The sequence below is a fragment of the Cherax quadricarinatus genome, chromosome 67, assembly GCF_038502225.1.
Source record: "Cherax quadricarinatus isolate ZL_2023a chromosome 67, ASM3850222v1, whole genome shotgun sequence".
Lineage (NCBI taxonomy): Eukaryota > Metazoa > Arthropoda > Malacostraca > Decapoda > Parastacidae > Cherax > Cherax quadricarinatus.
In genome coordinates this window covers 4,830,002-4,842,595 of record NC_091358.1, presented here as the reverse complement: position 1 = coordinate 4,842,595, position 12,594 = coordinate 4,830,002, and the positions used below count along the sequence as shown (strand labels likewise).

Genomic DNA, 12,594 nt, shown 5'->3' with positions numbered 1-12,594 from the left:
AGTACTAGCCCCTCTAGGATTTTCCAGGTGTATATAATCATGTATCTCTCCCACCTGCGTTCCAGGGAATACAGGTTCAGGAACCTCAAGCGCTCCCAGTAATTTAGGTATTTTATCTCCATTATGCGCGCCGTTAAGGTTCTCTGTACATTTTCTAGGTCAGCAATTTCACCTGCCTTGAAAGGTGCTGTTAGTGTGCAGCAATATTCCAGCCTAGATAAAAACAAGTGACCTGAAGAGTGTCATCATGGGCTTGGCATCCCTAGTTTTGAAGGTTCTCATTATCCATCCTGTCATTTTTCTAGCAGATGCGATTGATACAATGTTATGGTCCTTGAAGGTGAGATCCTCCGACATGATCACTCCCAGGTCTTTGACGTTGGTGTTTTGCTCTATTTTGTGGTCAGAATTTGCCTCGTGTCTATCTCTTTTTTTTTTTTTAAACTGGGACTGCATTGGCTGTCTTCCATACCTCAGGTACTTAACCCGTTTCGATAGTGTTGAAGATTGTTGTTAGTGGTATACATAGCACCTCTGCTGCCTCTCTCAGGACCCATGGAGAGATGTTACCTGCTCCATCGCCTTTGAGGTATCTAGCTCGCTTAGCAGCCTCTTCACTTCTTCCTCGGTTGTATATATTGTGTCCAACACTTGATGATGTACCCCACCTCTCTGTCTTTCCGGAGACCCTTCTGTCTACTCTGTGAACACTTCTTTGAATCTCATGTTGAGCTCCTTACATACTTTGTGGTCGTTTCTTGTGATCTCTCCTTCCTTCCTCAGCCTGATTACCCGGTCCTTGACTGTTGTTTTTCTCCTGATGTGGCTGTACAACAGCTTCGGCTCAGATTTGGCTTTCGCTGCTGTGTCATTTTTGTATTGTCGTTGGGCCTCCCTTCTTACCTGTGCATATTCATTTCTGGTTCTGTGACTGCTCTTCTTATTCTCCTTGGTCCTTTGCCTTCTGTACTTCTTCCATTCTCTAGCACACTTGGTTTTGGTCTCTCTACACCTTTGGGTGAACCAAGGGCTCATCTTGGCTTTCTTGTTATTTCTGTTTACTTTTGGGTACAAACCTCTCCTCAGCTTCCTTGCATATTGTTGTCACATATTTCATTACCTCGTTTACTGACTGCCGTTCCAGTTCTCTGTCCCACTGAACCCCATGATGAAAATTCTTCATGCCTTTGTAGTCCTCTCTTTTGTAGTTTGGCTTCATTCGTCCTGCCGTTTCTGCTTCCCACTCCGCTTGTAACTACTATGCATTCGAAGCTCAGAACCACATGGTCACTGGCCATATGGGGTCTTTCATATGTGATGTCCTCAATATCTGCACTACTCAAGGTGAATACTAGATCCAGTCTTGCTGGTTCATCCTCTCCTCTCTCTGGTAGTGTCCTTTATGTGTTGGTACATGAGGTGTTCCAGTACCAGCTCCATTTTAGCCTTCCATGTTTCTGAGTCCCCATGTGGCTCCATGTTCTTCTAGTTGATTTCCTTGTGATTGAAGTCACCCATGATCAGCAGCTTTGCTCTACTCACATGAGCCCTTCTGGCCACTTCAGCCAGTGTGTCAACCATTGCTCTATTACTCTCATCATACTCTTGCCTTGGCCTCCTGCTGTTCTGTTCATTCTCTCATTCTCTCTCTCTCTCTCTCTCTCTCTCTCTCTCTCTCTCTCTCTCTCTCTCTCTCTCTCTCTCTCTCTCTCTCTCTCTCTCCCTCTCTCTCTCTCTCTCTCTCTCTCTCTCTCTCTCTCTCTCTCTCTCTCTCTCTCTCTCTCTCTCTCTCTCTCTCTCTGGGTTATACATCACTGCAATTACTGTCCTTATAGAGAATAAACTTTGAATTTGAATTTGAATTTGAATTTGAATTTGGGACCTCCAGACTGAAGTGTTCCTAATATGCAGTCTCTTGCTTCTCCTCTGTCTCCACTCTCCAGCTCATCAAAATCCCATTGGTTTTTGATGAACAATGCCACTCCTCCACCCCTCTGTTCCCTCTGTCTTTCCTCAGGATCTGAGTGCACTCAGCTCACACACTGAGGTCTGGGATTCGAATCTCCTCTGGTATGGCTGGAAAACATTAGGGACGTGTTTCCATAAGACACCTTCTGTCCCTGTCCCTGTTCACCCATCAGTTCAAAATGGGTACCTGGGCATTAGTCGACTGGTGTGGGTCGCATCCTGGGACAAAACTGACCTAATTTGCCTGAAATGCTCAGCATAACAAGCGGCTTTCTGTATAGTAGTATGTCAGTGATGTCAGCTAGACATGTATACCTTGTACATGTACTTGTAGTAAATAAAGATATTACTATATGTTATCATTCCTGTGAGCTTAGTTTCTGCGAGAGCTGTGATGTCCAGTGATGCCTCTTTGACTCTCATGCCACTCCTCCCACTTATTCGTTATTCCATCAGTGTTGGTGTATCATACCTTTAGTTTCCTCTCCAACACTGTGTTCTGAGGGGTCTGTGAGGGTGGGGGACCTGGCAGTGTGCTGTGGGATTCTACAGCATAGTGTGGATTGTGGTTTGTGTTGGGATAGCGTGTTTGGTTGTGGGGTTCTGGGGGTGGTTCTGTGTGCTTGTTGTTCTGCCCTGCTCCGATTGTCCTCTGCTGACACTGTCCTTGTCTCTCTTCCTAGCCCCTGTCGTTTCTGTGTCCTCTCCCTCAGCTGCTGTCGTTCTATTCTTGTTCTGTCTCTGTCTAGGAACACCCTCTTGTATGTTGATGATTCCTTCAACTGATTTTTCGTGCAGGATTCTGCTCTGCACCTTTTCTGTCTTGAAAATCAGTTTGACCAGCCGATTTCTCCCCTTCAGGTTCCCCCCAATTCTTTGAAAATTTATTATCTCAATCATGTCCTCCTCACCTACTTTTTTGATGATGTTTTCAATCTCCTGTTTTTCTTCCTCCCACCTTTCATTCTGTATCCTCCCCTTGCTCTCCTGAAGCCCATGAATAAACACAGACTTCTCCCTCTCCTCCTTCCATTGCCTTTCCCTCTATGTCTCTGGGTCCCATTTGTACATAGCTTTGTATCCCTTATCTTTTCCCGTATCTCCTGGTGGCATGGTCATGCCTCTGCATGAGGTCTATCCCTCTCTCCACCTTTTCCCCCCTTCCCTAATGCTATCCCTGCTCCTAACATCTCTCCCACTTCACTCCTCGATCCTGCTTGGTGGACTGATAGGGCCTTAGCATGTCATGTCTCCTTTCTTTCTATTGGGCTCCTCATTCAGTAGGAGTGTACCTGCTTCAGATGCTATGTCTGCTCTGGGCAATAGCCCTGTGACACACTTCAGCGAGTCACAGTGTATGTGTGTACTCACCTAATTGTGGTTGCAGGGGTCGAGACTCAGCTCCTGGCCCCACCTCTTCACTGGTCTCTACTAGGTCCTCTCTCTCTCTCTGCTTCGTGAGCTTTGTCATACCTCGTCTTAAAGCTATGTATGGTTCCTGCCTCCACTACATCACTTGCTAGGCTATTCCACTTCCTGAAGACTCTGTGACTGAAGAAGTACTTCCTAACATCCCTGTGACTCATCTGAGTCTTCAGCTTCCAATTGTGACCCCTTGTTTCTGTACTCATAATTGTAGTTGCAGGGGTCGAGACTCAGCTCCTGGCCCCACCTCTTCACTGAACGCTACTAGGTCCTCTCTCTCCTTGCTCCATGAGCTTTATCATACCTCATCTTAAAGCTGTGTATGGTTCCTGCCTCCACTACATCGCTTGCCAGACTGTTCCACTTCCTGACCACTCTATGACCGAAGAAATACTTCCTAACATCCCTGTGGCTCTTCTGAGTCTTCAACTTCCAGGAGTGACCCCTTGTTTCTGTGTCCTCTCTCTGGAACATCTTGTCTCTGTCCACCTTGTCTGTTCCACGCAATATTTTGTATGTCATTATCATGTCTCCTCTATCCCTCCTGTCCTCAGGCCGATTTCGCCTCAACCTTTCTTCATACGACATTCCCCTTAGCTCTGGAACTAACCTTGTCACAAACCTTTGTGTTTTCTCTAATTTCTTAACGTGCTTGACCAGGTGTGGTTTCCAAACTGGTGCTGCATACTCCAGTATGGGCCTGATGTACTTAGATATCAGAATGCTAATCTCAGGCTTGCCAGGCGCCCATATGCTGCAGCAGTTATCTGGTTGATGTGTGCTTCCAGAGACGTGTTTAATGCTATACTCACTCCAAGATCTTTCTCCTTGAGCGAGGATTGCAGTCGTTGGCCACCTAGCCCATACTCTGTCTGCAGTCTTCTCTGCCCTTCTCCGATCTTCATGACTTTGCATTTGGAAAGGTTGAATTCGAGAAGCCAGTTGCTGGACCACGTGCCCAGCCTGTCCAGGTCTCTTTGAAGGCCTGCCTGATCCTCATCTGATTTAATTCTCCTCATTAATTTCACATCATCTGTGTGTCCCCTCTCTGGAACATCCTGTTTCTGTCCACCTTTTCTGTTCCACGCATTATTTTGTATCTTGTTATCATGTCTCCCCTGTCCGATTTCCCTCAACCTTTCTTCGTAGGACATTCCCGAGCTCCGGAACTAGCCTTGTTGCAAACCTTTGTACTTTCTCTAATTTCTTGACGTGCTTGACCAGTTGTGGGTTCCAAACTGGTGCTGCATACTCCAACACGGGCCTGACATACACAGTGTACAGTTTCTTGAACAATTCCTTACTAAGATATCAGAATGCTATTCTCAGGTTTGCCAGGCACCCATATGCTGAAGCAGTTATCTGGTTGATGTGTGCCTCCGGAGATGTGCTCGGTGTTATGGTCACCCCAAGATCTTTGTGTGTGTGTGTGTATTTTAGAGATTTCTTTTGCTTTTAGGATGCATTTATATCTCTGCATACCTTATATTTAGTAGAAGCTGTCTCAGCACAGAAAAAAGCTTACTCACTTATTTTTACTTCTTTTAACTTCATTTGTGTCAAAAGTTCATAACTCATATTCAATTTTTAATAACAAGTTTCTCTTTTTTGCAGTTTGAAGATGATGTATAAATGTGGAGGCTAAAGACAGCCGATTCAAGCATTTGGGTCACTGAAAGATAATGAATCCAGTAACCACTTCAGTAGATGACCTCCAAGCTGCCATGAGTTACTTAAGAAATAGACTGGGACCAAATGGATCAGTATCAGTGTTTTTAGTCCCAAAGATACCAAGTAAGAATACTAATTTGAACAAAAACTCACAATCTAGAACTGATGACATGGAAAATAAAAGACCAGAGCCTGATTTAAAAGATTCTGATGCTGTACGCATCTGTGGTGAAGTCATTACCATCAGTGAACCTGTCCCTATATCAAGTAGCCTTTCTTCAGAGACCATCCCGGTTTCTGCAACAAATTCAAATGTTAATTTACCAGATATACAAAGGTCTAACATGGATGAACCACAGTCGTCCTCTGCCACTACAAACAACAAATCAAGGGACCATAGCTTAAACATTTCGTCTGAGACAAAAGTCATGTCTGTGGAAAATAGCAAAGATGTGTCAAAACTTGATGAGAAAACATCAGACAAAAACCATACCAACTCTTCGAATGACCCTCAGCAGCTGCAGCAAAAGGTGAATTCTGACAGTCAGCACCCTCAACATAAGCTGGATTCTTCTTACCATCTGTCTGCCACTAGAAATGCATCAAATAGTCCATCTACACCAGGAAAGCAAGTAAGTGACACACCTTCAATTGTGAAGGTGTCAGGCTCTGATGTGGAATTCTTGGATTCTTCTGCAAAGGAGAGATTGAGTGCTTCTGAAAAGGAAAGAGTGGGCTCTGTGAAGGAAGGAGTGGGCTTTGTGGAGGGAGTGAACTCTGTGAAGGAAGGAGTGGGCTTTGTGAAGGAGGGAGTGGACACTGTGAAGGATGGAGTGGGCTCTTCTGCTAAGGAGGGAATGGACTCTTCTGGGAAGGTTTTTGGCATTTCTGGGATGAGTGATAATGTCTTGATTGCATCCCAGAATTATCATTCTGCAAGGGCTCGAAGGTATAACTTGAGACACTCTGTGCATCAACCAGTTCGGTTCTCATCAATTGTGCCAACACATTTTCAACAGGGAAAGATTGTCAAGACTAGGAAGAGGAAAGTACTTACCATCACATTACCACCACTTCCACAGATTACTGAGAGTGAGCTTCTAAGCCTATTTTATTCATTAGCAAAGATTCATAAATGTGAGATGAAAATAGATGGTTCAACAGTCAATGAAGCTAGACTACATACTCAAAGAAAACCGCTATCATGTATTCCACATCAGCTAGAACCCAGCAAGAACTTGAACAATTTCTCTGTCTCTAATGATAATGGCCATTACCATACTACAACTGCCTCAAATAATGGGAATAATGAAATCAGCCCATGTAATTCTATTAATAATTTAATTGAAAGGTTGGAATCTCATGGCACTCGTCTTACAGTAACTCGTGATGTCTCACACATGAGTAACAATGATGTAGATCTTCTATCTCTCTATCCAGAGATTGTCATGGGCAGTCCATCCGCTCATACAAGCATAGCTTTCAACAGGTATTAATACTCCAAAACAAATAATAGCACAACCTTAATGGCTGTGTCTAGTCTTGCAGTAAATGCTATGAATATATGGTCTCAGTAAATGTCAGAGTCATTTTCTCTAAAGGAATGCCCCAAAAGAAAGGTTAAAAGTACTTCAACCAAATGCAGAATGTTTCCAGATTACATCCTTTCTAACTTCCTAACCTAACAAAGTGGAACTGCAAGGAGCATCAGCAAAGACAATTGCATTGATGCAAAGGTTCAGCACACTGAATGGATAGTGTTTTAATCCTAAGGTATCTGTTATATAGCTTATCTAACAACCATGCTTGCCATTTGGTACCTGATGGTTTCTGTCTCTCTCTCACACACACACACACACACATCTCTGCAACCACAAATTGGTGAACGAACGAATGAATGCACACACACACACACACACACACTCTCTCTCTATCTCTCTCTCTCTACACACACATTGCACAAATGAAGCCACTATATGACAGAACAGTATCTTTCATTCTCATAATAAAGCCTCTTTTTCTGTAAGGCTGGATAATACAGTACTTGAACTAAATTCTGTTGTATTGCCTACATGGACAGTGTTTCTTTAAATGTTTCCTAAATTTATGAATACCTGAATGATGTTTTTGTATAATACACTGTTAGCAAAGTTTTATATATAAAAAAATGGTTTTATTTTCAGCAAAATGGATTATTTTTAGTTTGTAAAGTTGAAAAGGATCATATTTTGACTAAACAATTAATGTATAATGCATTTCAATTTTTTTTTGTTTCATAGGGTTACATACAATACTTATATGACAAGACAAATCTAGTTTAATGTGTATCTGTATACATAAAAAAGTATACCTCAATCCTTCTGTTATAGATTATAGCTCTGTATTTTGGCATATATACAAAGTATACCTTAATCCCTTTGTTATGGAGTCTAGTTGTGTCTCTGTGTATACACAAAATGTATTCTTTAATCCCTCGTGGATTACAGTTGTATACTGTATCTATGTATATACAAAATATACATATTCTATTTCCTGGCCTTATAGATTAAAGTAACCTGGAATATAAATAATTACATATAATGCCTACAAAGATGTTTACACTTTTTATCCTTATACAGTTGAATAAGCCCTTTCTAAACTTTGTAAACAATTACCTATTCTATTGCTATTTCATCCTATTATAATTTTGGTGATATGTATACTTTTGAAGAATATTTTACCTTCAGAATGTTATTATATACCTTTACAGAAATGTGCTCTGTTTTCTTAATTAAAAGGTGTCTTGGTATATACTTTTTCTTAGGGATGTGGTATAAACATTTACAGTAATGTGTTCTTACTTTCTTAAGGATGTACCCATGTTTACTTCTAGATTAATATGTATATTGTATTTCTTCATATAATGAAACAATGAATACTTATGTTTACTACACAAAGCTTTCTGGATTATGGTAATAACCCAAAATTTTGTTTATGCATTGTGTTACAAGTAACTAAAATTAAGTTTGTTTATTTCTTGAAATTCAGAAATCTCTTAATCTGTTTCTTCAATAAATTTAAATTTTGCATTCTAATATTCTATATTTTTATTCCTTGTTTTAATTAGTGAATGTTTCAAATTTTTACTTGTAGTGTTTTCCTTTCCAATAGTAGGATGTGTGGCTACCCTGACCTGTCTGACATTTTACAGGTTTGAGCAGCTGTATAATCCATATGGATTTAGTGCTTGTTGATGGTTGTAAAAAAGTTTGAAGGAAGAGCTTTGCGTGCCCTTAACATAATTTCTGTTATGATTTTCTTTGTAATATTAACCCAGTGACCAGTGTAGGCCCACAGTACGTTGATTACAATACTTCATTCTAACTTTTGAGCCTGAAACATGGTGCATACAACCCCACCCCTCCCATTCCCCAAGTGTTGTGTGACCCCTTCAAGGGGGATGCCATTATACTGTTTAATGGCTTTTAATCCAAGAAATTGGAGCTGTTCTGTTTGAAACTTGCCTGATTACCTCCCATTTCTCTTCCCCAGGCACGTTGTGACTACATGTTTAGCACTTTCCCAAGTAAACTATTAATGGTTTAGTGCTTCCAAATTAATTCACTAGTAATTTTGTTTCTGAGCTCTAAGCCTATGAAATTCATAGCATGGTGTGATTGGTTACCATATGATTTTTCAATTCATAAATTTGATGGTCAAGACCTATTGTACATGCAGTATTTGATAGCTGGTCTTGAGTAATTAAAATGCATCTTACATATTGTGTATTGACATGTTAGTAAGGGCATTTTTTTATACTCAATGAAGGAAGTAAATGTTTCTAGTTATGGATGTTCCAAATATTGCCTGTTTAAAAGTTTCATATTAAATTAACTTGTTTGCACTGTGGAGGCAAAGAAGGGAATGTATGAAAGTATAATAGTACCAACACTCGTACATAGGAAAAAGTGCACAGAGGTCTTTTAAGGGAATTGTTTTTTGTTCCAAATTTACTTTCTTCACGAAGCCACCTGTCATTTTCCTAGAACTAGAAAAATTTAGCCTAGAATGTATTCAGTGTTCACTAAGAATCCAGAATGCCTACATGGACTTTACTCATGTTGAATGCTATGCCAACTGCAAATTAATTTCTAATACACTACCTCAGTTCATGCTGTTTCAAATTCCAGAGCCAGTATGTATTTAATTTACCTGTCACTAATTAGATACATTAGGTTTGCATATACAACATGTTGAGACTGATGCTCTGGTTCTGAAGCAGTCACTATCATCATGTCTGAAGTAAAGTGTGTAAAGAGCACTGGGGACAGATCGGTGATGCACTTGCATAAAATCATGCCATACCAGTTATACTACAATGTACAAACTCTTCTGTTTTTACTGTATTCATAGAGAAGCAATAAGGTCAAAGGCCATGTAACACTTGCTAAATGAGAGGTAATATGGCTTGATCGAAGGTTATTTCTTGTTTGTTGTTTAGAGTCAGAATGTAACTGCCCCACTGCTGCCCTAATCGCATTTTACAAGAAACCAACTCCGCATGGAATTTGTTGAAACCCTATAGAAAGTATCTATAATCCTATCCATAAAATGAGATATAGTGTTGTGACAGTAAAATTGCATAGGACACCAAAGAAAGTGTGTGAAGATTTTGTATACTAAGTTCAAGTCACTATACTGGTATTGCATGAGAGGTTGTTAGATCAGTCTCTGGTGCTATATGTACAAGGTTATTTTCATAATATTGTGAAATTCTTAATTTAATTTCAAAATTATGGTAAAGTAATAAGTATTTCATTCTACAATGCACCAAACATGGTTTGCATTGCTCATAAACAAGTGCATGTGCAAAATGAATCTGGTGTAAAAAAAATTATTACTGTAACGAGCTTGAATATTATAATAAAAAAAGAAGCACTAAACCCACTAGGGTCATACAGCGCTGGTAATGAGCTACAACCAGCGAACAGGCTACATAGTGAAAAAGTAAAACTTGTATTAATCTGCCATTAATTTTTAAATTCAGAATTACATGTGGTGCAAAAATGCTGATTGCAGTACTCACATCTTTAAATTCAATATTGTAATTTTGCTTAATCAATTTAAAAAGCATTAGTACTATAGTAGTACAGTACTACTGTATTTATTAAATTATCAGTGATCAGCTATAAAGTTTCTATATTTTAAAAAGAGAAAGTACATTAAAAATCTTTATTACAGTACAACTGTGAATCTTATACCAAGTGGAATGAAAATCATTTTCTTAAAGGAATTCAAACACCAATAGGCCACAGACACAGAGGAGAGCAAGAGATGAGAATTTTTTTTATGTACAATACAATATAAAAATATGCATGAATATTTACCCTCCTACCTTTCCATTCCAAAAATCATCAAATAAACTATACATCATCCACTCTAGATGTTTTTTTTTTTTTCAGGAGCACCAGCCTAATACTTGAAAATAAGTTTTCTGCTGAAACTAAATCTTAAGCTTTCCAGAACACAACCTTGATGACCATATGAGACACTGCAAAACCAAATAAATTGATTTATTAAATTACATATTGTATTTTTTTGAATTATACAATATAGGAATATTGTAAGATTTATAAACAAAGGAGTCAAATCAATTGCAAAAAATTTAAATGCAGTTTTTTCAGGGCAATGTGTCATATATTTAAGTACTGAACAAATATTTTATAGGTCATCGTGCATAGAAGTGTTCTGGGCGAATCCCTAGACGGTCAAATGTAGATAATCTGCAACAAAAGCACGTATAATTTTGTTTAAGTTGTCAATAGTGGGATAGTGAAGTGCTCTTTCATTGTCAGAGTTCTTGTGCCAGACTGAAGGGAAGGGGACAGGAATCAAATGCAGCACTGGAACATCTGAAATAATTATAAAAATAGAATTAGCAAATTGTATAGCACATCTATATTTAAATTAAATAACTTGATCTAGTAATATTGGAGGGTTTTACTGTTCTCTATTTTAAAATGCTATATTATATTCTTATCCATATCCTCTTATAGAAACTGAAAAGAATTTTATATATTATAGTGCAGTACTGCATGACCCTGGTGGGTTTAGAACTTAGTCTTCATTACAATAATAATTTATATTACAGTATATACAATGCTGGGCTGCCATTCTTGACATCTGAACCAAAGTATACATCTGAGAAAACTATCGGCAGATTCAACAGAAATTAAAATTTTGATTCGTGCTTTTCAATGATAGATTGTATTTCAGAGGACAATTAGAGAAAAATATCCTATAGTGAATACTGAAGAACACTTATTCCCTTTCTTAATTATTAAATACTCTATTGAGTAAAGGATAACCAGCCCACTGCCTCAGCTGCTTTAGTCACCTTCAATGACATACTGTACATGGATCACAAACAAAGGATTTCTGAACAGCTCCCCTGAAATATTTCTTAACAGATTCTAAATTGGGTTACGGTTGCCTTAAATTTATATACTGTATCTGGCTGAAACCTTGCAAAACCTTCATTTCCAATTTACAGTGGGAAGTGGAAGTCTTAAGCAGAAAGTTCACCTCACAGCTGAAGGACCTGGGTTCAGTCCCAGGCAGGTCTCCTTACTCCTGATACCCCTGTTAACATATCAGTAGTAGACTGATGTGGGTCATGGAATTATAGGGCCTAAGGAACCCAGTGAAATTAAGCCATGCTAACTTCCTTTGGCTATCCTATTTTAATTGCATTTCAGGGTTAGTCTGAAGGAAGTCTAGAGCCTCTTGCTAAATGCTACTCAACAAATGTGGTATAAATATTACACAGTAAATACAATAATTTAAAAAAATGTTCACTTTTTCTTACCTCTCTCAAGAAAGGGAAGGTGATCATCTGCTATACCAGCCCCATAATATCCTCCTTGATTAAACATAAATGGCCGTTGGTGAAGTAACTGAAGATCACTAAGCCGCCGTTCATAAGAAACTAGACGGGCATACCACCGGTCAGTATTTCTATAGTAACTAGAAAACTGGACATCTTTTGTCCCCAAGAGATCTAACAAAACAAACAAGTCCTGAAAAACAATTTAAGAATTTAACCCTTTGACTGTTTCAGGCCCCTCTCTGAAACTGTCATTCTATGTCGCTCAATTTTTGAAAAAAAAAAAAATTATTTTTTCTTATGAAATGATAGAGAATCTTTTCCCGATGGTAATGACACCAAAAGTTCGAAATTTGGTCGAAAACTCGTGGAATTATGCTCCCGCGAAGTTAGCGGTCTCGGCGACATATGCGTATCGGCGATTTCGCCGACTTTGAGCCCAATTTTCAGCCAATTCCATTGTTCCAGTTGACCAAACTCATAGCTATTTCTTTAGAACTCCATTTTATCTATCAGCTGAGTACAAGAAACCTCCCATTTACTAATTTGGACTACCCATTATGGTGGTCAGAAATTGGCAATTTGGCCAATTTCACGCAAAATAAAAAAGATGCCAATTTCAAAATAGGGTCCAGAATAAACAAGGTAGACATTCGTGGCACTAA

At 39.2% G+C, this 12,594-nt stretch overlaps 2 protein-coding genes across 4 annotated transcripts in view; one reads left to right on the top strand and one right to left on the bottom strand.

Annotated features, from left to right (window-relative positions):
* The window catches only part of LOC128699614 (uncharacterized), a 24,540-nt gene extending 16,243 nt beyond the window's left edge, over window positions 1–8,297 (top strand). The window contains exon 2 of the mRNA XM_053792338.2: window positions 5,008–8,297. Coding sequence (XP_053648313.1) covers window positions 5,076–6,560 — 1,485 coding nt within the window. The 5' untranslated portion in view covers window positions 5,008–5,075 and the 3' untranslated portion in view covers window positions 6,561–8,297. The remainder of the gene's footprint in view (window positions 1–5,007) is intronic.
* A 1,964-nt stretch (window positions 8,298–10,261) lies between these two features.
* LOC128699615 (glutaminyl-peptide cyclotransferase) overlaps window positions 10,262–12,594 on the bottom strand; it is a 41,967-nt gene continuing 39,634 nt past the window's right edge. For all 3 annotated transcript variants that reach the window (XM_053792339.2, XM_053792340.2, XM_070099342.1), the window contains 2 exons: window positions 11,912–12,122; window positions 10,262–10,955 (listed from right to left, as the gene is read on the bottom strand). In XM_053792339.2, the coding sequence (XP_053648314.2) occupies window positions 10,804–10,955; window positions 11,912–12,122 (363 nt within the window). In that variant the 3' untranslated portion in view covers window positions 10,262–10,803. The remainder of the gene's footprint in view (window positions 10,956–11,911; window positions 12,123–12,594) is intronic.